At 46.3% G+C, this 23,169-nt stretch overlaps 4 protein-coding genes across 5 annotated transcripts; 1 reads left to right on the forward strand and 3 right to left on the reverse strand.

Annotated features, from left to right (window-relative positions):
- Nucleotides 1-52: 52 nt before the first annotated feature.
- LOC113127160 (tubulin alpha chain-like) lies at nt 53-2,996 on the reverse strand. Its single transcript, XM_026301471.1, has 4 exons — nt 2,846-2,996; nt 1,485-1,707; nt 1,255-1,403; nt 53-1,166 (listed from the first exon to the last, which is right to left on the reverse strand). The coding sequence occupies exons 1-4, from the start codon at nt 2,846-2,848 to the stop codon at nt 192-194; spliced, it is 1,350 nt and encodes a 449-aa protein (XP_026157256.1). The 5' UTR covers nt 2,849-2,996; the 3' UTR covers nt 53-191.
- Nucleotides 2,997-3,701: 705 nt separating this feature from the next.
- On the reverse strand, nt 3,702-6,515 carry LOC113127159 (tubulin alpha-1A chain-like). The gene is made up of 4 exons (XM_026301469.1): nt 6,468-6,515; nt 5,656-5,878; nt 5,427-5,575; nt 3,702-5,341 (listed from the first exon to the last, which is right to left on the reverse strand). Exons 1-4 carry the CDS (start codon nt 6,468-6,470, stop codon nt 4,361-4,363), a joined length of 1,356 nt encoding a protein of 451 aa, XP_026157254.1. The 5' UTR covers nt 6,471-6,515; the 3' UTR covers nt 3,702-4,360.
- Nucleotides 6,516-7,975: 1,460 nt separating this feature from the next.
- On the reverse strand, nt 7,976-9,624 carry LOC113127157 (tubulin alpha-1A chain-like). Its single transcript, XM_026301463.1, has 4 exons — nt 9,586-9,624; nt 9,283-9,505; nt 9,054-9,202; nt 7,976-8,968 (listed from the first exon to the last, which is right to left on the reverse strand). Exons 1-4 carry the CDS (start codon nt 9,586-9,588, stop codon nt 7,991-7,993), a joined length of 1,353 nt encoding a protein of 450 aa, XP_026157248.1. The 5' UTR covers nt 9,589-9,624; the 3' UTR covers nt 7,976-7,990.
- A 627-nt stretch (nt 9,625-10,251) lies between these two features.
- nhej1 (nonhomologous end-joining factor 1) lies at nt 10,252-23,066 on the forward strand. 2 transcript variants are annotated; one of them, XM_026301641.1, is made up of 9 exons: nt 10,252-10,313; nt 11,409-11,492; nt 12,110-12,320; nt 12,654-12,878; nt 13,419-13,557; nt 14,127-14,185; nt 21,870-22,047; nt 22,297-22,400; nt 22,508-23,066. In XM_026301641.1, the coding sequence occupies exons 1-9, from the start codon at nt 10,300-10,302 to the stop codon at nt 22,574-22,576; spliced, it is 1,083 nt and encodes a 360-aa protein (XP_026157426.1). In that variant the 5' UTR covers nt 10,252-10,299; the 3' UTR covers nt 22,577-23,066. The 2 variants fall into 2 exon arrangements, with proteins under 2 accessions (XP_026157426.1, XP_026157428.1); XM_026301643.1 differs by lacking the exon at nt 10,252-10,313 and adding an exon at nt 10,818-10,910.
- Nucleotides 23,067-23,169: the final 103 nt, after the last annotated feature.

The following is a 23,169-nucleotide window of genomic DNA, read 5'->3' on the forward strand; positions in this document are numbered from 1 at the left end:
CTGAACCCCAGTAAACACAGGACAAACAACTTGTCTTTTTTTTATTTATTTATTTTTTTATTAGGCTGTAATGAGGCAGGAAACTGGAATGTGCAGAATTTTAAAGAATCAGTCCAGTGTTGCTCTGCAGTAACTTTGGGAATCAGCTTTTCTTTCTGGAATTGGTCAGAAGCTGCAGATGTTTAAGTGACCTAGTACTCCTCGCCTTCTTCCTCCTCCCCAACGCTGTCGGTGCCGACCTCCTCATAATCCTTCTCCAGGGCGGCCATGTCCTCTCTGGCCTCGGAGAACTCCCCCTCCTCCATCCCCTCTCCAACGTACCAGTGGACGAAGGCCCTCTTGGCGTACATCAGGTCGAACTTGTGGTCGAGTCGGGCCCAGGCTTCAGCGATGGCGGTGGTGTTGCTCAGCATGCACACGGCCCTCTGCACCTTGGCCAGGTCTCCTCCGGGGACCACGGTTGGGGGCTGGTAGTTGATGCCCACCTTGAAACCTGTGGGACACCAGTCCACAAACTGGATGCTGCGCTTTGTCTTGATGGTGGCGATGGCAGAGTTGACGTCTTTGGGCACCACGTCTCCGCGGTACAGGAGACAGCACGCCATGTACTTCCCGTGGCGAGGGTCACATTTCACCATCTGATTGGCTGGCTCGAAGCAGGCGTTGGTGATGTCAGCTACTGATAGTTGCTCATGATAGGCTTTTTCTGCTGAGATAACTGGGGCATAAGTGGCCAGGGGGAAGTGGATTCGAGGGTAGGGCACCAGGTTGGTCTGGAACTCCGTCAGATCCACGTTCAAGGCGCCATCGAAGCGCAGGGAGGCGGTGATGGAGGACACGATCTGTCCGATCAGCCTGTTGAGGTTGGTGTAGGTGGGACGCTCGATGTCCAGGTTCCTGCGGCAGATGTCGTAGATGGCCTCATTGTCCACCATGAAGGCACAGTCAGAGTGCTCCAGGGTTGTGTGGGTGGTCAGGATGGAGTTGTAGGGCTCAACCACAGCTGTAGACACCTGGGGGGCTGGGTAGACGGCAAACTCCAGCTTGGACTTTTTGCCATAGTCGACAGAGAGACGCTCCATCAGCAGAGAGGTGAAGCCAGAGCCGGTGCCTCCTCCAAAGGAGTGGAAGATGAGGAAGCCCTGGAGCCCTGTGCACTGGTCAGCCTGCAGGATAAAGGTTTAAAATGTTAAATCACATAGATCAACATGGTTCTCATTTTCAACAACCCCAACATGACAAGGCTGAACTCACCAGTTTCCGAGTCCTGTCGAGAACCAGGTCAATGATCTCCTTGCCGACCGTGTAGTGACCACGGGCGTAGTTATTTGCTGCATCTTCCTTTCCAGTGATCAGCTGTTCAGGATGGAAGAGCTGGCGGTAGGTTCCTGTACGGACCTCATCTGTAATCAGCAGACACCAAAGATTCAGTGACTAAGTTCCCCAAAGCCAGTTCAAGCTGCATCAGGAAAACCTGATCTTACCAATGACTGTTGGCTCCAAGTCCACAAAGACAGCTCTGGGAACATGTTTTCCAGCTCCGGTCTCACTGAAGAAGGTGTTGAAGGAGTCATCTCCCCCTCCAATGGTCTTGTCACTGGGCATCTGACCGTCTGGCTGGATGCCGTGCTCCAGGCAGTACAGTTCCCAGCATGCATTGCCCATCTGGGCGCCGGCCTGACCGACGTGCACAGAAATACACTCACGCTGTAGAAGAAAATACAATTGTCAGTACACGTGAAACAGAACGTGCACTGTAATGAGACACTGCCGTTAGTCTGTACAGCTCATCCTCTGACCCAGATCCACATCAAGATCTGACCTGGTTTGGTTTTTATAGAAAGAAACTTGTAATGAGCCCAGTCAGAGAAAAACCGAGGCACCTTGTTTTCAGCCAATTGAAGCACAGGAAGGACTAATTATATTTATTCTTAGTGCCAACAAAAATGATTTTCAACTTATCTCACTGCCATGTGTTGCACAGTAACCTCTAGTTTTAATGCTGCACTTCAGAACAACAGTATTACAGTTTTACACCCAGGGTGTTGATATTAAACAGTAACAGCCACCAGGTGTCACTGTGCTTGTTTTAATATCACAAACAGAAACAAAGTCCATGTTTCCTCTGTGCAACTGTAAATGTAAAGATCCACAATGTTTCATCCAGAGTCTGATTAGACAAAACACAGGGAGTGTAAAGTGTTAAATCTGCACCAGGTATTTAGGTGATGCCTCTCTGCTGCCTGGTGCATGCTGGGTCGTACAGCGGGGTCGTGCACACCTGTGTCCTGCAGGGGGGGTGATATGAAATATGCACACACGCAGGATGACGTGCTCGTCCCTGCCCCCGCCCTACCTTTGTGCAACGTTCACGGACAGGGCGTTATCTGATGGCGCCTTCTAAAGTTTCAGTCTCACTCAACAGGCTTATGAGACTTTCGGTCACATGGCGGTACTGTCTTCTACAAACTATTCCAATTATTTATAGTCACTAAAAAGTCAGTCTTGATGTTAGAAAGTTAGACTTTAACGAAACTTTTTTGCCATTATAATTTGAAACTGCGCCAGTAATTTGGCCTCGTTCCACGTCGCATAAGTGAAGCTACGCAGCCACGCAGGTCCACAAAAATAACAGGTTTTAAGATGTTATAAGATCCTTAGAACAGATTTAAACAGCTGTTAAACTAGATACAAGCTATTACGACACAGATCTTTCACATATAAAGGAACAAAAAAAATCATTTAAATAAACTTTGCTCTCTCGCTAAAAGCATCAAGTCTCTTCCATACACGTCTTTTAAAACCCGGCCCGATGTTTTTAATCGTATTTTCGTTTTAAACTCACCATTTTGACTGATTCTCCTTCTTGCCGACGGTCAAGGATCGGTTTCTGAAGGCAGTACTGAAGCGGGAAGTGGAGCGGGGCTATTTATACCGTTACCGGGGGCGGGGCCAAACAGGCGGTTTGAATTTCCTTTGGGCGGGAGTGAACGTTAGGCGGTGCTGCGTTCAGGTGCTGTCCCAAATAATTCGACTCTTAATAAGCTGTCTTGTGTCAAAGACGGGTTTGTGCCTGGTACACCGAACTAAGACCGACGTGGTCTAGCACAGGAGTCCAGCAGGAGATCTTCTTTTATGAAGGAGACCATTTGTGATCAGTTTGTGATCAGAGCTGCAGATTCAGTTGGACAGTCATTTTGGAGGCTGTGGTTTGTGCTGCCGATGTTCTTCATTACACAGACAGGTGTTTCTATTATTGTGTCCACAAAGCAGCACAGAATACAGCCTCTAAAATAAACTTCCGCTGCTCCTTTTTAGGCCCAAACCAAACAGTTAACCTTGTTTTATTTGTTTTCATTTCGGGAGCACAGAATAAATAAAGGAAATACCTGCTGTAAATTGACAACAATTGTTTTTGTTGAATGACTCCTATTCAAATTGGATCCATAATACAAGATCTGTAATAATGACGATAGTAGGAACAGACTATGAAGTCTTTACTGTGCCTTCATTATTTTTGTTATATCAGTTAACATCGTGTTTAGCTTTAGTAGAGTTAGACTAAGTGTTTAGGCCGTGAAGGATGAACTGTGTGATTCAGGGCTGTGGTCTATTATCAGACACCAACAAACACCAACGGAAACATGTCTGTTTTTTGTTTCAAAGCAAAGACACTTAGGAAAGATAATATCATCACATGGAATTTAATGTTTTAATTTTTATGTAATGCAGAAAATTTCACCGAAAAATCAGAAAACTATGCCAGTTTCACAACCCAGTGCCGCAGGTTCTAATTCCTAACAAGTGAGGTTGGAAATTTGTGAAAAGCAGATTTTCCATGCCACTCAATCCATCAGACATGTCATAAAATACAACCTTAAAGTGGATCTACAGTGGAATAAAACAGAGCTCGGCTGTTGCATAGATTTTAGCAGAAGTTCAGCCAGTTCAGATGTTTGTACTTTAGCAACAGCTAAATGTCTTTGTTACTGCCACCAGACTTGGATTTTTACTTGAAAAAGAAAAACCTTAAAAACATCAGGGGAGCTTTTTTTTTCTTTTCATGCAAGGTACTATAAAATAATGAACAGAAGCATAACTAAACACTTCACTATGTTTCTAAAGTTCTTCTGTCTAAGGGCATCTGTCAATTATTGTAATGTGGATGAATTAGACTGTACTTGTAGATTGGCAGTATTTCTGCAGTTTGTACAATTTATCACATTTTGTGTCTTGGGCGTTAGGACCATGTCTATATGCTGGGCAATAATGAGATGCAAGTCGTACAGTCTAGTTTGTTTGAAGCAGACTGACACCTAAAAAAGCCAATTCATTTTGGTTTTGTTTGTTTATTTCAAATTTAATATTCCTCCCCCTCTTCCTCCCCTTCGTCCCCAACGCTGTCGGTGCCGACCTCCTCATAATCCTTCTCTAGGGCGGCCATGTCCTCTCTGGCCTCGGAGAACTCCCCCTCCTCCATCCCCTCTCCAACGTACCAGTGGACGAAGGCCCTCTTGGCGTACATCAGGTCGAACTTGTGGTCGAGTCGGGCCCAGGCTTCAGCGATGGCGGTGGTGTTGCTCAGCATGCACACGGCCCTCTGCACCTTGGCCAGGTCTCCTCCGGGGACCACGGTTGGGGGCTGGTAGTTGATGCCCACCTTGAAACCTGTGGGACACCAGTCCACAAACTGGATGGTGCGCTTTGTCTTGATGGTGGCGATGGCAGAGTTGACGTCTTTGGGCACCACGTCTCCACGGAATAACAGACAGCACGCCATGTACTTCCCGTGGCGAGGGTCACATTTCACCATCTGATTGGCTGGCTCGAAGCAGGCGTTGGTGATCTCTGCTACTGATAGTTGCTCATGATAGGCTTTTTCTGCTGAGATAACTGGGGCATAAGTGGCCAGGGGGAAGTGGATTCGAGGGTAGGGCACCAGGTTGGTCTGGAACTCCGTCAGATCCACGTTCAAGGCGCCATCGAAGCGCAGGGAGGCGGTGATGGAGGACACGATCTGTCCGATCAGCCTGTTGAGGTTGGTGTATGTGGGACGCTCGATGTCCAGGTTCCTGCGGCAGATGTCGTAGATGGCCTCATTGTCCACCATGAAGGCGCAGTCAGAGTGCTCCAGGGTGGTGTGGGTGGTCAGGATGGAGTTGTAGGGCTCAACCACAGCTGTAGACACCTGGGGGGCTGGGTAGATGGCAAACTCCAGCTTGGACTTTTTGCCATAGTCGACAGAGAGACGCTCCATCAGCAGAGAGGTGAAGCCAGAGCCAGTGCCTCCTCCAAAGGAGTGGAAGATGAGGAAGCCCTGGAGCCCTGTGCACTGGTCAGCCTGCGGGAAAATGAAATATCACGATTGTTTTCATAACTGATTATATTTTGAACTACAATCTGCATTTTTTTGCAGGGAAACTTGCCAGTTTCCGAATCCTGTCGAGAACCAGGTCGATGATCTCCTTGCCGATGGTGTAGTGACCACGGGCGTAGTTATTTGCTGCATCTTCCTTTCCAGTGATCAGCTGTTCAGGATGGAAGAGCTGGCGGTAGGTTCCTGTACGGACCTCATCTGTAATCAGCAGACACCAAAGAGTCAGTGACTAGTTCCCCAAAGCCAGTGCAAGCTGCATCAGAAAAACCTGATCTTACCAATGACTGTTGGCTCCAAGTCCACAAAGACGGCTCTGGGAACATGTTTTCCAGCTCCGGTCTCACTGAAGAAGGTGTTGAAGGAGTCATCTCCCCCTCCGATGGTCTTGTCACTGGGCATCTGACCGTCTGGCTGGATGCCGTGCTCCAGGCAGTACAGTTCCCAGCATGCATTGCCTATCTGGGCTCCAGCTTGGCCAACGTGGACGGAAATACACTCACGCTGCAATAAAAGGTGATTGAGATGTAACAAACTACATGGACATAGTTTTTAAAAACAAAATTGTCTGAAATTAAATAGTCAGCTATTAGAAGATTTTTCATTATAAACTAAATGTTTCCACAGTCACTTAGGCCTATATACCTGAGGACCAAGTCAGTTTTTAAATGTTTTACCTTAAATAATAAAAATATCAATCATAGCTATATATTTTAAATTTGGGAAGAAGATATATGCTGATATATGGAAAAGTAGTTGCATCTTAATCAGTGACATCAGCTCAATGATAAAGATTATCGTATGTGTTAAACCAGGTAGTCTCTTCAAAATTAGCTGTGCGAACATTTTTACAGCCCAGAAACAATTTTAAATCCCCCAAAAGCCAAATATGTCACGATGGGACCGAAGAAATCCCAGTTAGGATTGAAGACTTTTTGTGTCATAGGCTGCTGCTTTAGATATTATGAGCACACACAGACCATTTGGTAACACATAATACACCAACATGCCTGTTTCTGAGAACTATGTTTTACAATAACTGGTGAAACATTGCTGATCTGGAATGAAAACCTAAAATGAAAGTAGTCCTCACCATGTCTTTGTCTGTTGAGTCCCTTGTTCACCTGAGAGGAGTGGCTGGGGATGTTGTGTCAGGTACGAATGCAGGTTGTGCTTTATAGTGCAGCATCACTAGGCAACACCTTGGCCTGTTGTGGTAACTGGAGGAGCAAACAGCAGCTCCTTTGATGAAAGGTGAGGAGGAAGAGCACAAAAAGAAATGTACTGGTGTGCTCCCCTGCACAGATCCAAGAAACAGTGGGTGTTGTAACACAAATGAGTAACCACCAACAATAAGAAGTGGTGAAAAATGATCTGCAATTCTTTGCTCTCTCCTCAAATTTCACATTTTAGATTTAAACCATGGTCGTTGTTTGGACTTTCTGAGCAGTCCACAGTTAGTGAACAGGATTGGGTTCGAACTTATCCAAAGACATGTAAACACTCTGGGGGAAAAAAAAAGCTGTTTTTCACTTTGCAGATCAGGCTCATGACCTTTTAGCCACCAGGCTAAACAGGTTGCACAGACAGAAAAATACAGTTCTAATGCAGCACTGATCACATGGCACACGAGGAGTCTGAGCTTTCTAATCTCACAGCAGACAGAAAACAGATACCTCCCCAGAGTGACCTAAATAGGCTTTTGTTGCTGATCACCATTACATCAACACTGTGGTCAAGATTCATTTGCAACTCAAAGGTAGCAGCTGGCTCCATGGGCCAGGCTTCTCTTAACAAGTGTCCATTTGAGTTTAGTTTCCACATTTTTATTGTGCCAAACAAACCGCAGCTGGTGGGTCATACTAAGTTGGCTGGATGTGCTCGATACCTCCAGACTGATTATCAGGGAATTGGGATCTCTCCTTAGGAATTTCCTCCAAGAGATTCAGACTGTCCCAAATGTCTTAGTGTACTTTGATTCCAGTGCTTTAGAACGTTACTAACAATGGAACTATTAAATGTGCAAGGATAGAGCCTTTCCCGTCCTGACGAGAGACGCACTCTGGAGGAAATCCCATTAGTGACGCTTCAAACTACTGTTTCTACCAACATATTCTACTGCTTGACTACGAGTTCCTCTAATTTGTGTAGGCCTGTATCTAAAGGTAACCCTGGTGACATGATGACAAACTGCTTCCAACTGCCAAATAAAAACTCCCGAACGCACTCGGGCCCGTTGCCATAGTTACTAATTTCTCGGGCTTTGTTTGTTCTCAGGTGTCAGCTGATCCTGACAGGTGAGGCAGTTGTTCAAACCGGTGTGTGTTGCTCTGTGGCACATACTCTCATAGTATGAGTATACACAGTTAGTAGGAGAAACTAATGATCAGCGTACAATTGGGAGGTTACTACATTTCTGTTACAAGACAGAAGTTCTGACCTTCTTTGGAAAGTTTCAGTACAAATTAAATAGACAGGTTTTTGCAGCTCTGCTTTATTGCCATGTTGTATATTTCATTTGAAGTGTAAACCATTTATGTCAAATTGTTGCAGTTTTCACAAATCAAATGTAATTTGTCAGTTGTATGAAAATATTGAACACCTTATATTAAGCTCTTAATACTCCCCCTCTTCCTCCCCTTCGTCCCCAACGCTGTCGGTGCCGACCTCCTCATAATCCTTCTCCAGGGCGGCCATGTCCTCTCTGGCCTCGGAGAACTCCCCCTCCTCCATCCCCTCTCCAACGTACCAGTGGACGAAGGCCCTCTTGGCGTACATCAGGTCGAACTTGTGGTCGAGTCGGGCCCAGGCTTCAGCGATGGCGGTGGTGTTGCTCAGCATGCACACGGCCCTCTGCACCTTGGCCAGGTCTCCTCCGGGGACCACGGTTGGGGGCTGGTAGTTGATGCCCACCTTGAAACCTGTGGGACACCAGTCCACAAACTGGATGGTGCGCTTTGTCTTGATGGTGGCAATAGATGCGTTCACTTCTTTGGGCACCACGTCTCCACGGAATAACAGACAGCACGCCATGTACTTCCCGTGGCGAGGGTCACATTTCACCATCTGATTGGCTGGCTCGAAGCAGGCGTTGGTGATCTCTGCTACTGATAGTTGCTCATGATAGGCTTTTTCTGCTGAGATAACTGGGGCATAAGTGGCCAGGGGGAAGTGGATTCGAGGGTAGGGCACCAGGTTGGTCTGGAACTCCGTCAGATCCACGTTCAAGGCGCCATCGAAGCGCAGGGAGGCGGTGATGGAGGACACGATCTGTCCGATCAGCCTGTTGAGGTTGGTGTAGGTGGGACGCTCGATGTCCAGGTTCCTGCGGCAGATGTCGTAGATGGCCTCATTGTCCACCATGAAGGCGCAGTCAGAGTGCTCCAGGGTGGTGTGGGTGGTCAGGATGGAGTTGTAGGGCTCAACCACAGCTGTAGACACCTGGGGGGCTGGGTAGATGGCAAACTCCAGCTTGGACTTTTTGCCATAGTCGACAGAGAGACGCTCCATCAGCAGAGAGGTGAAGCCAGAGCCAGTGCCTCCTCCAAAGGAGTGGAAGATGAGGAAGCCCTGGAGCCCTGTGCACTGGTCAGCCTGCAGGAAAATGAAATATCACGATTGTTTTCATAACTGATTATATTTTGAACTACAATCTGCATTTTTTTGCAGGGAAACTTGCCAGTTTCCGAATCCTGTCGAGAACCAGGTCGATGATCTCCTTGCCGATGGTGTAGTGACCACGGGCGTAGTTATTTGCTGCATCTTCCTTTCCAGTGATCAGCTGTTCAGGATGGAAGAGCTGGCGGTAGGTTCCTGTACGGACCTCATCTGTAATCAGCAGACACCAAAGAGTCAGTGACTAGTTCCCCAAAGCCAGTTCAAGCTGCATCAGAAAAACCTGATCTTACCAATGACTGTTGGCTCCAAGTCCACAAAGACGGCTCTGGGAACATGTTTTCCAGCTCCGGTCTCACTGAAGAAGGTGTTGAAGGAGTCGTCTCCCCCTGCGATGGTCTTGTCACTGGGCATCTGACCGTCTGGCTGGATGCCGTGCTCCAGGCAGTACAGTTCCCAGCATGCATTGCCCATCTGGACACCTGCCTGACCGACATGGACAGAGAGGCATTCCCGCTGGAGGAGCATGGACAATAGGTCAGGTTAGTAAAGTCTTAGGGTGCATACTTCATACTTTGTAGAACTGTAGAACTTACCATGATTATGAGTTCCTGCTGCTTATGTTGAGGACATGGAGGAGAAATCTGCTGTTGGTTTAAGGTTTCTGTAGTTCTTATAGTTCCTCCAGACTCTATGGTAACACTCTTTGTTGTCAATAAATGGGGGGTTAACTGGGTTTAGCAGAGGGGAACAGTCAATAATTGGAACGCATTGTACAAACATGCTTCGGCACACATCAATAACCCTTCAACCTGCACCAAGATAATGTATAACTCTGACCCCCATGTATGTCAGAGGGGTACAACTCAGTGAAGTGAACAAAGCTAACAGAGCATTGCTGCAGTGTTTGTGAAATACACTGAGATTAATGAACTCTGGGCTGGGGGCTGAGATCTCCATGGAACTTTTTCAGCCTTAGTGAAGGAAAGTCAATGAAATGCACAAGTTGGTGTCTCGAAGCCTTGAGTAAATCCTTCAGTTTTGTGCTTCCAAGTTTACGTGTGTTAAATATGACAAACAACAACAGCTTAACTCAATGATATGCTATTGTACTGGTTAACATGATCGCTGAATGGTTTCTGATCGCTAGGCCTGTTCGCTCTCTGCTGTTTGACACATTGCTGCAGCAGAGGAAGCAGCCTCCCCCTCCTTCCCCGCTCCATGAGGTCCAACCGGGTCACTCTGTTGTGTTTTCCACATGGTTGGTGTCCTGTTGTTACAGAAACAGTGAAGGTCACTCTGCTGCTGGTATGAAGCTCAAAATGTGAGTAACAATACAGAGTTACAGAACAACAGGGCCTGCAGCCAGACCGGTTCAGGATAATTAGCTATAAAATCTGAAAGCCCTTGAAAGTGGGTTACATTCTACATTTAACGCACATTGCTTATAGTTTGTTTTTACCTAAATATTGTTGTACTTCAGGACTCTCTACCACCAAAGCATCACTTACACTTATGACCAGATAAGCTGAGAGAGAATTAAATTGTGTTTTAAAGCAACAACATGTGAGTGGTGGTATTTGATGAATAGGCTGAAATAACTTCAAAACTATTATATCAGTACTACTACTACTATATCATTGAAACGTGTAATACACGTTATGCAGACTACAGCGCCACCTGGTGTACAGAGACACAGCAGTGTCTCTACTTAACAATTTTAACTGAAATAGCTTCACATTAATTTATAAAACATCATCTAAGTTATTATTGTTATTATTAGTATTACTGTTATTATTATTATTGGATGGAGAGAGTAGATGGATATTATTAACTCAAGCGGAACCTTTGAGATTCGCTGTTGTTTCACGTCGGTGAATCCTCATCGGGAGCCGGTTGACGAGCGGAGTCTGTTGCTAAAGTTTGTTCTTTTAAATCACTTATTGATTTGTTTTCAGACTAAGATCCAGATTTATCGTAACATTTGTACTTTCTTCCATTTATCATAACGTTTATACCCATTTTCGACGGAATAACAGACAGTTAGCTGACTTAGCTTGTCATCTTGTTCTGCCTTCAAATAGCAACAACGAAATTTGAAAAGACCGATTTTTACAATAAATACTTCACATTTTGTCAGCGGAGTTTGGGCCGAATTGAAAAGTAGCTTCTAACCGGTAAATCTACGGCATCTTGGAAGAGTTATTCCTGAGTAGTAAGGAAACTTTAAATTCAGAGATTTGTGAATGCAGTTTGGTGTGACGTTCTGTGCGTGTCGGGATTAACCGCTGGCGCCAATGTGCAGCTTTGCACGACTCGGTGCTGCAGTCATAAAGTTATTGATTTAGAGTTTTTATTGTATCTAAACTGACATGGACCTAATGTGCACTGTGTCAAATACCTGGTTTCTGTCAAACAGTCCCACTGCAGGCGGCCACAAGGACCAGGGCCCGCGGCTGCAGACTGGGGATGATGCGGCGGTAACAGATCTCATTCTCTGGAGGTGAGTTATTAAAAAGACACGTTTGATTAAAAAAATGTATCACCCTGTTTTGGTACGAGTCTAACCCTAACCCAACATGAAAACATGCATTTTATTCAGAGCCTTAAGTGCGTGCGCCCTCATGACTGTACAAATATTTTACAATATGTGGCTTGACCTGCTCTAAAATGTCCAAACGTAAATCAAGAATCTCAAAATGTTAGTTTTTAACAAAATATGGCAAGAGAAACGTTAAATCCACATATTTTAGACGCTGCATGTTAAGCAGTTATTTTGGGGAAGTGAATATGAGCAGTACACACTTAATTTTCAAAGCCCAAAGAGCTAAACATGTTCTCAGCCACATATTAACCAGATACTTGTTTCCTGCTGATGATGGATGTTTATGTTCCTGTTGTCACCCTCAAAACTTTAGAAGTACTGTTTAGCAAAATACTCAAGTACATGAGCTGCTCTGTTCTACATCTGATCATATTTCTACAGTCTAGTTGAAGCTGCGTGTTCAGATGTTTATTGAAATGCATCTTGGGAGTTGTAGTTGACGTCTCTGTAAAGTCCTCAGGCTTGTGTTGTTCTGATGATTCAACCTGTTTTGTGTCTTTCCTCCCACCGTTCAGTTTCTTTTTGGTACCTGCTGCCATGATGGAGGTCACTGGAGCCCCCACCAACATCCCTCTCCAGCGTCCGTGGCTTCCTGTGAACATCGGCGGCCGCCAGTTCCTTGTCAAGAGCTGGTTTGGAGACACGGCGTACCACGTCCTGCTGACCGACATGAACAGCGTGTGGGAGGAGAGGATGGACTCTGGTGCCATCCAGAGCCGAGCACAGGTATGTGGCCCGGTAAAGGTTTGATTAGGGTTGTGGTTAGTTCTTCTCTTCTTTATTGATCAATCTGTTTTGACTGCGGTCACTCTGTTTGCGTCTGTGCCTGCGACAGGGAGCTTTTTCTGGAAGCAGGGTTACAGTTAGCTAATGTTAACCCTAACCATAACCCTACCGGTGTTAACAACCTCTGGCTAATACTGCCAAGTACCTGCTGAGGTCGCACTCTGCCACATGCAGTCATTTTCTTAGGATTTGATTTAGATTATTTAAAATAATTACTTTAAATATTGAACTACTTTCTACAGTCTGTATTCTTTCACCGTTTCCTCTCACCAGGAGTTGAACAAGCGTCTGCGAGCCCCAGTCGGAGCTTTCTTCTCCCACCTGTGTGAGGTCGTCCAGCCCTGTCTGTTGGGGAGCGGCGAGCGAGTCGGGAGCGGGGCTCAGATCTCTCTGACCCAACGGGAAGATGGCGGCGGCATCAACCTGAGGCTGAAGAGCGAGCTGGGCGGGCTGCCCTTCTATTGGGAGTTTCACTGCAGCCCCGCCCCCGTCACACAGGTAGTGGGCACACTGTGCACCTCATGCCCTTGAGTGCATAAGGCTAAAGGCTTTGAACCTGTGATATTTTGGTTTTGCAACTGCAGAGACTATTTAAATGTTGTGTGTCTGCGAATGTGCACAGCGGACAGGTCGCTGGTGAAATCTAACAAGCAGCTGTGCTCAGGATGAGTCTCTACAATACATTTCACTATCAGATCTTTCAGTTTAGGGGGATTGTTTGAGAGAGCTTCAGGTTTTGCTGCGCACATGCAATATATTTGCAATAGGTGTATAAAGGTACTCACTGTTTATTTTACTCAGTTTAATTCCTGAAATTGCCTCAGTGCAAAGATTTTACACGCAGACGAGAATTTTATTTTTTCATTAACGTCTTTTCCCTGTAATTAATTTCAAGTCTCTATTCACACAAATTACCAGGAAATAAATAGAATAAAAATGTTTTTAAATCACGCAGTTATAATGTAGGACATGTTCAGATGTCTGAGGGCTGATGTGAAAATGGTGGACAGAAAATGAATCTGAAAAGTGTGTTTTCAGGTGTGTGTGCAGCTAGTGCGCCCCCTGCTGGTGATGAGCCGCCTGCTGCAGCGCCAGGTGGAGCAGCTGGGATCTCTGCTGCTGAGGAAGGACGCAGAGATCCAGGACTACAGGGAGAACGGAGCCACGCTCAGCAGAGGTGACCCCAGCAGCATTTTCACTTCAACCCTGACACTAAAGTTTATTTTCCTGTTGCATTACTACTTATTATCTTATTTATTCAAACACTTATTTTAGTTTTGTCTGCTCATCTGTCATCGAGGTGTATTTTACGCTGCCACTGATTGGTGGCTTTTACAGAATCACACAGATCATAATCTAAGTGAAAGTACGTTAAATATATTTGTGCAGCTCCCACAGGTCTGCGCTGTTTATGCTGAGCTGCTGCCAAAAGGCTCTTCTCTAAGTTGTCACATGTTCAGGTGTGCAGACGGATCTTCTCCAGGGTTCTGGCACGATTGTTCCGTGAAAAGACCAAAACATGAATGAGAAATGCAGAGCAAAGATTATGGTTTCTTGCGGAAAATAATGATTTCTTTCAATCTCAGATTGTGGGATTTGATTTTAAAAGGCTGTCTGAGGTCGGAGTTTGTATTCAAAGTGTGAGTCCTCAGATTTTTTTACAGACCCACTTGGTGGAGTGGGGGCTTAAGGGTGGAGAACGTTTCACTGTGTGTTCATTATCCAAATGTGTGTGTTTGAATCCAGAACGGCTGCACACTGACGTTTTTGAGGAACAAACCTACAGAGAGGACTTCATGGCGAAGGTGAGACAGTGACACACACACACACACACACACACCACTGCCCTTCCCTCTTTGTTGCTGAGCGTCAACCTAAGCTGTGCTGAAAACCATGTGATAAACCCTGTGGCTGGAACAGACGTCGCTCTGACTAGAACACCAGAGGCCATGGCACTCGTAGACCTCCAGTGTTCCTCCATTAAAGACCAGCTCCAGACGTTGCTGGTAAACAGTGGTGGGCGTTCTCTGCATCTGGAGCTGGTTTTTGGAAAAAAAATGGGCCTCCCATTGTTGGTATGGAAGACCCATGTGGCTCCCTGCTGTGTTTTTAATAGTTTTTGGACAACAATGGAGGTCTACGGCACAGACCGATGAGCTGAACCAGGTTCTGGATTCACACACATTCATCGGTGCTGTCAGTCTCTGGATGGGATCTGGACTTTTCAAGTTTCATGGGTTTCCGTCCACTGTAAATAAAACGTTGCAGTGTGTTAGTGTCAGTCCAAGACCACAGGTCAAGCTTGTTGACTCTGTTCACATGTGAAATTTCTCGTCCCTGACTGACTCCCACTCAGTTTGTATGCGAGACTCAACATTTCAGATGTACCTGTGGAATGTCCCAGGTGTGTCTGTGCTCCCCCTGGTTTATTTTCATTATCTTTCTTTGCAGTTGGTTTTTATTTGTTGAAGTAACTCCAGTTTTTATTAATTCAATGAGTGCAGGTCAGAGACAGGATCTTTACTGATGTTCTGGTGTCAGTGTTTGTATCAGCTGATAGTCTTGGTTTTAGATTAAGGATCCTGGTCACGTTTGAGTCCTTTGAGTGGGTTTCTCCCAGTACCAAGTCCAGTCCAGACTTAATCTGACACACAGACTTGATCTAAGCCCTTAAGGTGCTGAATGGATAAGTTTGTCTTAATTACTGGTCTGATGTGAGGGTGACGTACTGAGATCCTCGAGAGAGAAGACATCTCACTCTGTTGGAATAACAGAAACACTTGTTCCAGTCTGGTTGGACGCGACTTGACAGAGTGGAAGTATTTGGGTCAATAAATGATCTTTGGCTGAGTACAGACACTGGTTGAAATATTTGGCCTCAGCCAAACTTGGACTTGGGTTCTGGGTAATTGTAGCAGAGAGAACTGGTTTGGGTTATTTTTATGTTTAATTTATAAATAAATAGATTGAGCACAGGTTTTTTATTATTTAATGTGACAACGTTTCACAGATCGAACAGATCAAACTGCAGAGTTTAATGGGCTGCTGCACCATTGTGCTTTCTGTTTATTGAGGTCATTAATGTGAACGTGCAGGTGTCAGAGCAGCTAATGCAAAGCCTGGTGGGATTCACCTGCAAACTTTCAGCTCAGCTTGTAACAAACTCTCCACCATGGACGTATGTCACTTTCTGTACATGTACTAATTCCTATTTTAGATTTTACACACTGCGTTCCATCTCTACCTTTTGGGAGGTTTTCTGTAAATAGAAAATCTAAAACTAACTCAGAAAGGGAAGCTCATTGTTCTTTGAGTGTCCCTGCAGGAAACAGACGTCGTGTGCTAAAATGTGAAATCGGGTTTCGTGTTAACTTTAAAAGGTGAAGATCACAGATGTCCACTGAGGGAAATTTCCCTCCCCAGGTGACTGTGCTGGAACACACTGTAGTATAATTCAGTTTGTTTGCTTGACTCATCAGTTGCATCACGTGGTGGTTTTCAGAGAGGAAACCAGTCTGTTTGTTGATGATGTTTGTCTCAAAGGACAAACCAGGAAAGAATCACATTTTTAGGTGGTGGAAGGGCTCCAGCTCAGGTACTCAGTCATGGAAAGTTACATCAGGGTCACAGTGGCGGCTCTGTTTCTGCTCAGTGGTGATCACACCGCTGGACCGGGAAGGCGGACGAATAGGTCAGAAACCACAGAAGACCAGAAAAGTGCAGTGGATCAAAGTCTTCTCTCGTGGCAAATTCCACCGGGCTGTGACGAGGCCGCCTTCAGACCAAAGTCCAACCTGAAATAAAACCTGTCTGGGAAAAATGTCGTCGGGCGACGGAGCAGAGTGTGAATCAGAGACGGTGAAGGCGTTTGGCATGTGTGTGTAGTATTTATCTATCCCTTTGCATGCTTCTGTTTGCCGCTTGTTCACCCAGCGACTTGTTTGTGTCTCCGTCTGTCCATGGCAACGTCCTCCCTGCAGGGCCCAGATCTGATCTTTGTTTACTCCAGTCTGATTTGACTGAATGAAGTGATTGTGAATTAGCACTGGAACTACAGGCAGCAGCTGCTGATTATGTGTGTTATTGATCCCAAATCCCCTCCCGAGACTGATGATGGACGTGGTGTACTGTGGCATGGTGTGTGGTGTGGTGTGACACGAACCGGCTCCAGATGTTGCTGTGAGCAGCGAAGTCGACCGTCAAAAGTGACGGCAGCTGCTTTTTGAACAGAACAGGTTCAGTGTGTCCATGTTGGCGGACACGGCACAGATACAGTCAGATTTGGGAGAAATGAAGGTTGAACCTGGGTCTTGACTGCAGCTTTTACTCTTTGCTCTTTCACACACAGTGACCAAGTGTAAACAGGGTCGTTATCTCGTCCAGCCTGGTGCCAATCGCTGCCCAGGGCTGTGATTCAAACAGGTGAGGTGACGGCTCTTCCCTTCTGGGAAAACTGCTATGACACCATCGTTTGTCACTTTTTTCCAGAACTGTGACCAAAATGATTTCCTTGAACACATGAGTACTGCTGTAGTTATTGTGCTGAGGACAGACTAAGACTGGCAGGCTGTACTTTGGGGCTTTTATTTCCTAATCAGTCTCAAACATGGAAGTGCTGCTTGATTTTCTTAGTCTCAGTACAGCTGATGAATGTGGCTCATATGGTCTACAGGCAACGCGATTTGCAAACGTGCAGGCTTTTCACAGATTGTTTGGGATTTGACAGTCTGAACAGCACAAAGCTAACGACCCGTTTATGTGCAGCTTTCTCACCAGGACTGAGACTCTTCAGATGTTGCTAAGCTTCGCTAACCAGCTGCTGGTAGTGATGGTATATTTACTGTAGTGAAACTCGAATGCTGCCACAGGAAGCAAATGAATCTGTTCCTTAAAAATCGAGTATCGAGTCTCCTGTTCTTGTAAAAACCACCCAGCTTCAGTTTCAGCTTCACTTTTTCTTCCTTGAACGTCTTTGACATTTGCTCGGTTATTTACGTGCTGGGTGCCAACACACAGCAGACGTCCATGAGTGTGTGTTTGTGCTTGCGCCATTCGTGGCCTCTGTTTGCCACAGCAAGGCGAGCGAAGGCCACGAGGGACAGTCAGAGACGATGATGACAGGAGCCGGAGGACGCCCCTCCTCGCCATCCACCACACAAACACCCCACCCAGCTCAGGTCAACATTTACATGGGTGGAATTAGCCCACACTTCCCCCAATGCGCACACACACACACACTGGGTTTTAACCAGGCTAGAGCTGGTCCCTCTAGGATCACATCAGCTTCCCCTAGGGCCTAAATTTGGAGTGTGTGTGTGTGTGTGTGTGTGTGTGTGTGTGTGTGTGTGTGTGTGTGTGTGTGTGTGTGTGTGTGTGTGTGTGTGTGTGTGTGTGTGTGTGCGCGCGCGCGCGTGCGTGTGTGTGTGTGTGTGTGTGTGTGGCAGCTCATGACCTAACAGAGGGGAGTGCTTGTCCACACACAGCAGGCTGTGACGCAGGCTCTTGGTTTTTCTGAGCTGGTGTTTTTTTATCTACATGTTTACGTGCACAAGTGTGTGTGTGCGTGCTGTGGTGGCGCATGCCTTGCAGCTTTCGGCGGAGCGTTTGCAGCCACTCGTGCAGCAGCGTCACAGTCGTCAGCTCTGAATTGAACTGTCACCGTTTGGGAGCGTCGCCCGCTTCCTGTTTCATGAGACGGCGGCTTCACAGCTCCAGTGCGGCGCAGCGGCAGCTGACAATTAGTGGCCACTTCTGACCAAAACACCTCACCCCAGCTGCACGGAGTCATGTAATTGAGCCAGAATGTTGTGGCTTCCAAATCTGGCGCTCCTTACTCCGAGTTTCCTGCTTCTCTTTCTTAAATTGAAGGTTTTTCTGGTCAGGTTTTGTGTTGAGTGAGCTTGAAACTGCAAAAAATCAGAATCAATGGGAAACAGTTCCTTTCTTCTTTATAGTGGAGAGATTTTGTCCAGTAAATGTGTCTGTGATGATTATCTGCTCAAACCGATTTATTAGGTACCCCTGTGTTGGGCCCGGACGGTTCATCAGGAACCCCTGTTTCGGACCAGGTCGGTTGATTAGGAACCCCCGTGTCAGACCAGGTCAGTAATGTTCTGTTTGAGGCCCAGGGATCCCAGAGACGGCAGGAGCTGTTTCCTCCTGCTCTTTGATCGTCTCTCCTCAGTAAATCATTGACTCTTGTAAACAGCAGACTCTTAGACTCTCTCTAACTCTTTATCTCACTCTCCTGAGGAATTCAGGACCTGGGCGGTAAGTAGGCGAGGCAGGTCGAGGGCGGGGTGATATGAACAGGATATTTAGCTTCCAACCTAAATATTGTTATTTCTCTCATCAGGAAGAAATTGAGTTGTGTAGATGCTGCAGTCAGACAGTGAAGCGTTGGTCAGTGTGTTTTGATGACGTGGTCGTTCTCAGGCTTTAGCTTCTGGGTCTGAGCTGTTTTGCTGTGTGTTATGTCTCTGGGAGAGACTGGACATGTGTCTTTGGCCACTACACTGTTAATCAAATAATGGGGATGATTGTAGTAGCTGCAGTTCCTGCTCTGCAGGAAGTCAGAGCTGGCAGAACTCAGCATCTCCACACAGTCGATGTGGGTTGTCCTGTGCCGGTTGCACAGAGTTTCCATAGGGTTGTCCCCAGTCTGGCTCTGTAATTAGCCGCTCTGTGGCCTGGCCGCTCCCCCTCGTCGGCTGCAGCCCTCTGGGCCGAGCCACGAGAGCAGCGGCGCTTGTCGGCACGTAAACACGCCGTGCACGATTGTTGAGGTGCTGTTTCATTTGTGAAATGTAACGTTCCTGTCGCAGCTGCTGTGTCCCAGGCCCAAACGGACTCCAGGCTGTTCTCTGCTGGCAGATGTTTTCAGCATCTGTTTGTCGTGTGCATGTGAGCGAGAAGTAAAAACAGAAACATTGATTGGTTCATTTTATCTTACTGTTTTCTCAGATCTTGGTCTTTGTGCGACCAATCACCAGTGTCAGAGTAAAAACCCTGGGCTCCCCTTTGGCTCTGACCTTGTCCTGACAACTCAACAGATCCAAGGTGTGTCAGGAGAACCAGCCAGCCTGGACACAGGTGGACAGGATTTGGACCGCATGGATGTAGTGGGAACTTTTTTAATGTTTTTGGTGCATAGGATTAAGGTGCCCCAAACGGTGCACGCCCACCACTCCGCTTCAGCAGCCTGATCCTGGATCAGTTTTTTTCCGAGGGCCTGACCTTCAGCTCCTCGGACTTCAAACGGAGGGCGACACTTGGGTTTCAGGATGGGAAGCTGAAGTCACGAGAGGAAGCAAGGTTGGGAGACGAGGATGAGGGTGAGTTAGGGTGAGACTGTCTGGCACCAGACCCCCTGCTCTAAGAAAACAGCAGCAGAGGCTGTTGACCTGCTAAAAATAGGGAAACACCAACACGGTGTTAGTTCCCCTCATTACCTGCCCCACACATGGTGTTTCTCTGCAGGGCAGGGTGTGGAGGCGGGGCCACCAGGTGAGCACTCCTCCTCCCTACCTTGTTTTCTTCGCGGTCTGAGGACTTTGTTCTCAGGGCGAAGCTTTCCAGAGCTTGTGAGAGGTTATTGGCCTGTTAAAATGTACTTCTCTCCCCCGTCGCTGTGTTTATAACGAGTGGCGAGATGATGAGATATAAACTGATGTTGCTGCTGCTGATTTCAGATGGGCCAAATAGTAACGAGAGAAAATTACAGGTTTTGATGCAGTAGATCAGCATTTTTATTGATGTTACATCGTTATTCTTACGCGTTTTATCTTTTGACCTGATTAATTACGTTATCACATGCACCTGTCCAGGTGAATACAGCAGGCTCCCATAGTATCTGTGTTTATGAGGCTCATCTTTCAGTTTGGGAGAAATTGTTGGAAATGTTGTTTAAAGATACTCAGAGCTGCCTCCTTCCCATTTTTCCTGCGTCACAATATTAGGCAGACGTCTGATCACGGCCCAGAGCGGCACCTTTAACTAAGACTCGGCCGTGATGAGCTTCGTACAGGACTGTTGTACTGCCCAGTGAAGTGTGTGGTATCACATTGTTGGCACTCGTCCTCTCTCGGGTTGGATTGGACTGTTTTTTGCTAATGGTCCTGAAATTCTTCAGTGCTGGTGATTTTGTGACACACACATTTTTCCTGTGGCTGTTTCACAATAAAAGCCTTGCTGAATTTCACCAGTTGAAGTCTTTAATTGTGAAGCAGCAGCATGAACACTGGATTTCATGTGTCCATCATTTAAGTGTTTTTAAGGCACTCCACTCATAACTGGTTTCAGTTCTGGCAAATTTGGACTTGAAGAGATAAGGGGCTGTCAAATTAAGATTGATGATGCCTGAGAGCAGCTGGATCAAACAAATGGAGCTCGATATTTCAGCTGCAATAATGTGAGTGGGGGGTTGGCAGCCAGAGGTGGGGGTGGGCGAAAGGGAATAGAAGGAGAGAATAAGGTGGGCTTTCTGCTGCTTTCTCTGCCCACAGCACATTGGTTTCTCTGTGCCCGAAGCAGAACTAAGCCTCAGCACAGCATACATTTATTTTTACGATATTTAAACAAACAAATAGCAAAAATAAATCCATGCAAAACCTCAAAACCTGACCAAAGTGTGTTTAGGAGCCCCTCTGCCCTGACAGCCAGGGTGAGACCACCGATTTCTCCTGGTCAATATTTGAGGAGCTAATTTGGAGAGTTTGTCCTCTCCTTTGGAGAAGAAAGAAGGATTTAGTGAATAGCTCGTGTTTTTCTAAGCGCTGGCCGTGCGTTGGCATAATGCAGCAGGAGTTTACACGCGCCCTTATCTGTCAGAGCCGATGTGTGCTGCAGCGTCGCTGCTCTGCACCCTACCTGTGCTCAGCTGTGCTAATAAAGCAGCTTTGATTGGAGGCTTATCAGCCCCGACCCACACCCTGCATCACACGTGACTCCCACAGCAGGGCCATAAAACAAACATGCCCACAGCACCGAGCTGCACCTAAAGGGAAGCCGGAAATCGTGTTTCAGGTTCATGCACCTGAGGATATGTTTTTAAGTTTCAGGCTGCAGACCTTATATTTCACCACGTTTATTTTTTGATGTAACACACTTTTATTCAAATCTCCAATGTGAGCGCGCCCTGCCTGCAGCGTTTCAGACAAACACAAAAACAAATAACACAGATCTCTGATGGCTGAAAACATCGAGAGCCTACAGTCTTTAAATCTGTGGGAGAAGGGCAGTACTTGAGTTGACACACATTAGTAATTGTTCACTTGTATAACCTATTTATCTGTGCGACTATGAGGTTTCCAGACGGGCAGATCTGAGGACGCCTCTGATGCATCTGACACGCAGAGTTGGTGAAAAGTTACAGGGGTCGACGCAACACGACCTGTAGTCCTCTGTTTCCTTCTTTCATGATGTCTTCAGTCATTTTTGCAGCACTTTTCCCTTCAGAAGGAAGGTCTTCATGTGTTTCTCTTCCCTCAGGCTCTTCCTCTGCTGTGCTCTGAGCAGCCGGACGATCTGGGCTTCGACGCCAACCTGCAGCACCTGTACGCCGCTGTCATCGCTCACAGAAGTGCCCGGAAACGCAAACTGTCTGAGGAGCGCTTTGTGGCGGAGGCCCAGACCGGCGCAGTGGAACCCGACCGCAGCTCGTCTTCAGGTGAGATAGATCTAAAGTCCAAGGCTTCACAGCCAAAGCTTCAGATGCTGCAGTTGCTCATTTTCCAGCCCATTTTGTCCCAAATCAGTCCACAGCTTTAAAAAGTCGAATTCCACGTGCACCTGAACCACAGCTGATCCAGTTCCTCTGCAGATCAACACACAGAGCTTCACTTTGTTAAACTCACCGATCACAAACAAACTTGTTTTAACTGAAATGTCCTTTTCCGTTGGCGTCCTCGTCCTTCAGGGGCTGCGTCTGTTGGCAGTGAACCAGCGGAGATGGAGCGACACCACAACAGCCGGATGGACGCCGCCACAGCCAAGATGGCCGACAGACACGCGGTGCAGCAGGTGCAACAGGGAGAAGAGCTTCGTTCACGTTTGTCTGAAGAATCGACTATAACTACAAAACATGGTTTGGTTGTTCGTTTAACTGTCTGTCTTCTGTCTGTCGTCAGTCTCTGCCCGAGCGTGCACAGCGACCATCCTCCAAACCAAAGAAGAAGAAAGTGGGGCTGTTCAGATGAGCCTGACCAGTAGGACGACAGTTAAGAACTTCATTTACAGAAAGAGCTTTTGTCCGATGAGGAAAATAGGAAGAATGATCCCTGAATTGTTTTTAAGCTTTTACTGTGAAGGACATTTACAGGAACCTCAGCTGCTTTTAATCCAGATCACATTTGATCATGTAAACAGCCTTTAGATTGAAAATGTAATTAAATCCATTTTTAATAATTCAGTGATTTGTGGGAACAGGCTCGGTTTCTGCTTGGTTCGTCTTGGACACGATATTTAAGATACGCAGGTAATTCAACAGAATTATTTTTTATATTTTACTTGAGTCTCTGTTTAGGTTTGAAACTGAATTGTGGGGATTTTATAAAGTCAGATATTAAGAGTTTCTTATATTATTCATAGAGGAAATTACAACAAATGGCTGAAACGTAGAAAAACATTTTGAAAGGTGAAAATTTAAGAAAAATGTTTTTTAACTAAATTAAACTTGAGTCAGATTTAGTGAAGTCAGTCATGTTTTCTGTGTTTGATTTGTCTTTGCTGGGTGTAAAAAGCAGAACTGGTCGTTTCTGACAGAGTATAATGGGCTGAGGGCTTTTCTCTG

Source organism: Mastacembelus armatus, chromosome 2 (assembly GCF_900324485.2).
Source record: "Mastacembelus armatus chromosome 2, fMasArm1.2, whole genome shotgun sequence".
In the NCBI taxonomy this organism is placed as follows: Eukaryota; Metazoa; Chordata; class Actinopteri; order Synbranchiformes; family Mastacembelidae; genus Mastacembelus; species Mastacembelus armatus.

What these genes read in the sequence shown, in the direction of transcription:
- LOC113127160 (XM_026301471.1), bottom strand. An exon ending in CTTGGAGCCAACAGTCATTG is followed by an intron (nt 1,404 to 1,484) that starts GTAAGATCAGGT and finishes TGCTGATTACAG; the next exon opens with ATGAGGTCCGTACAGGAACC. An exon ending in TCGACAGGACTCGGAAACTG is followed by an intron (nt 1,167 to 1,254) that starts GTGAGTTCAGCC and finishes TTTATCCTGCAG; the next exon opens with GCTGACCAGTGCACAGGGCT.
- LOC113127159 (XM_026301469.1), bottom strand. An exon ending in CTTGGAGCCAACAGTCATTG is followed by an intron (nt 5,576 to 5,655) that starts GTAAGATCAGGT and finishes TGCTGATTACAG; the next exon opens with ATGAGGTCCGTACAGGAACC. An exon ending in TCGACAGGATTCGGAAACTG is followed by an intron (nt 5,342 to 5,426) that starts GCAAGTTTCCCT and finishes ATTTTCCCGCAG; the next exon opens with GCTGACCAGTGCACAGGGCT.
- LOC113127157 (XM_026301463.1), bottom strand. An exon ending in CTTGGAGCCAACAGTCATTG is followed by an intron (nt 9,203 to 9,282) that starts GTAAGATCAGGT and finishes TGCTGATTACAG; the next exon opens with ATGAGGTCCGTACAGGAACC. An exon ending in TCGACAGGATTCGGAAACTG is followed by an intron (nt 8,969 to 9,053) that starts GCAAGTTTCCCT and finishes ATTTTCCTGCAG; the next exon opens with GCTGACCAGTGCACAGGGCT.
- nhej1 (XM_026301641.1), top strand. An exon ending in ACAGATCTCATTCTCTGGAG is followed by an intron (nt 11,493 to 12,109) that starts GTGAGTTATTAA and finishes CCCACCGTTCAG; the next exon opens with TTTCTTTTTGGTACCTGCTG. An exon ending in GCCCCGCCCCCGTCACACAG is followed by an intron (nt 12,879 to 13,418) that starts GTAGTGGGCACA and finishes GTGTGTTTTCAG; the next exon opens with GTGTGTGTGCAGCTAGTGCG.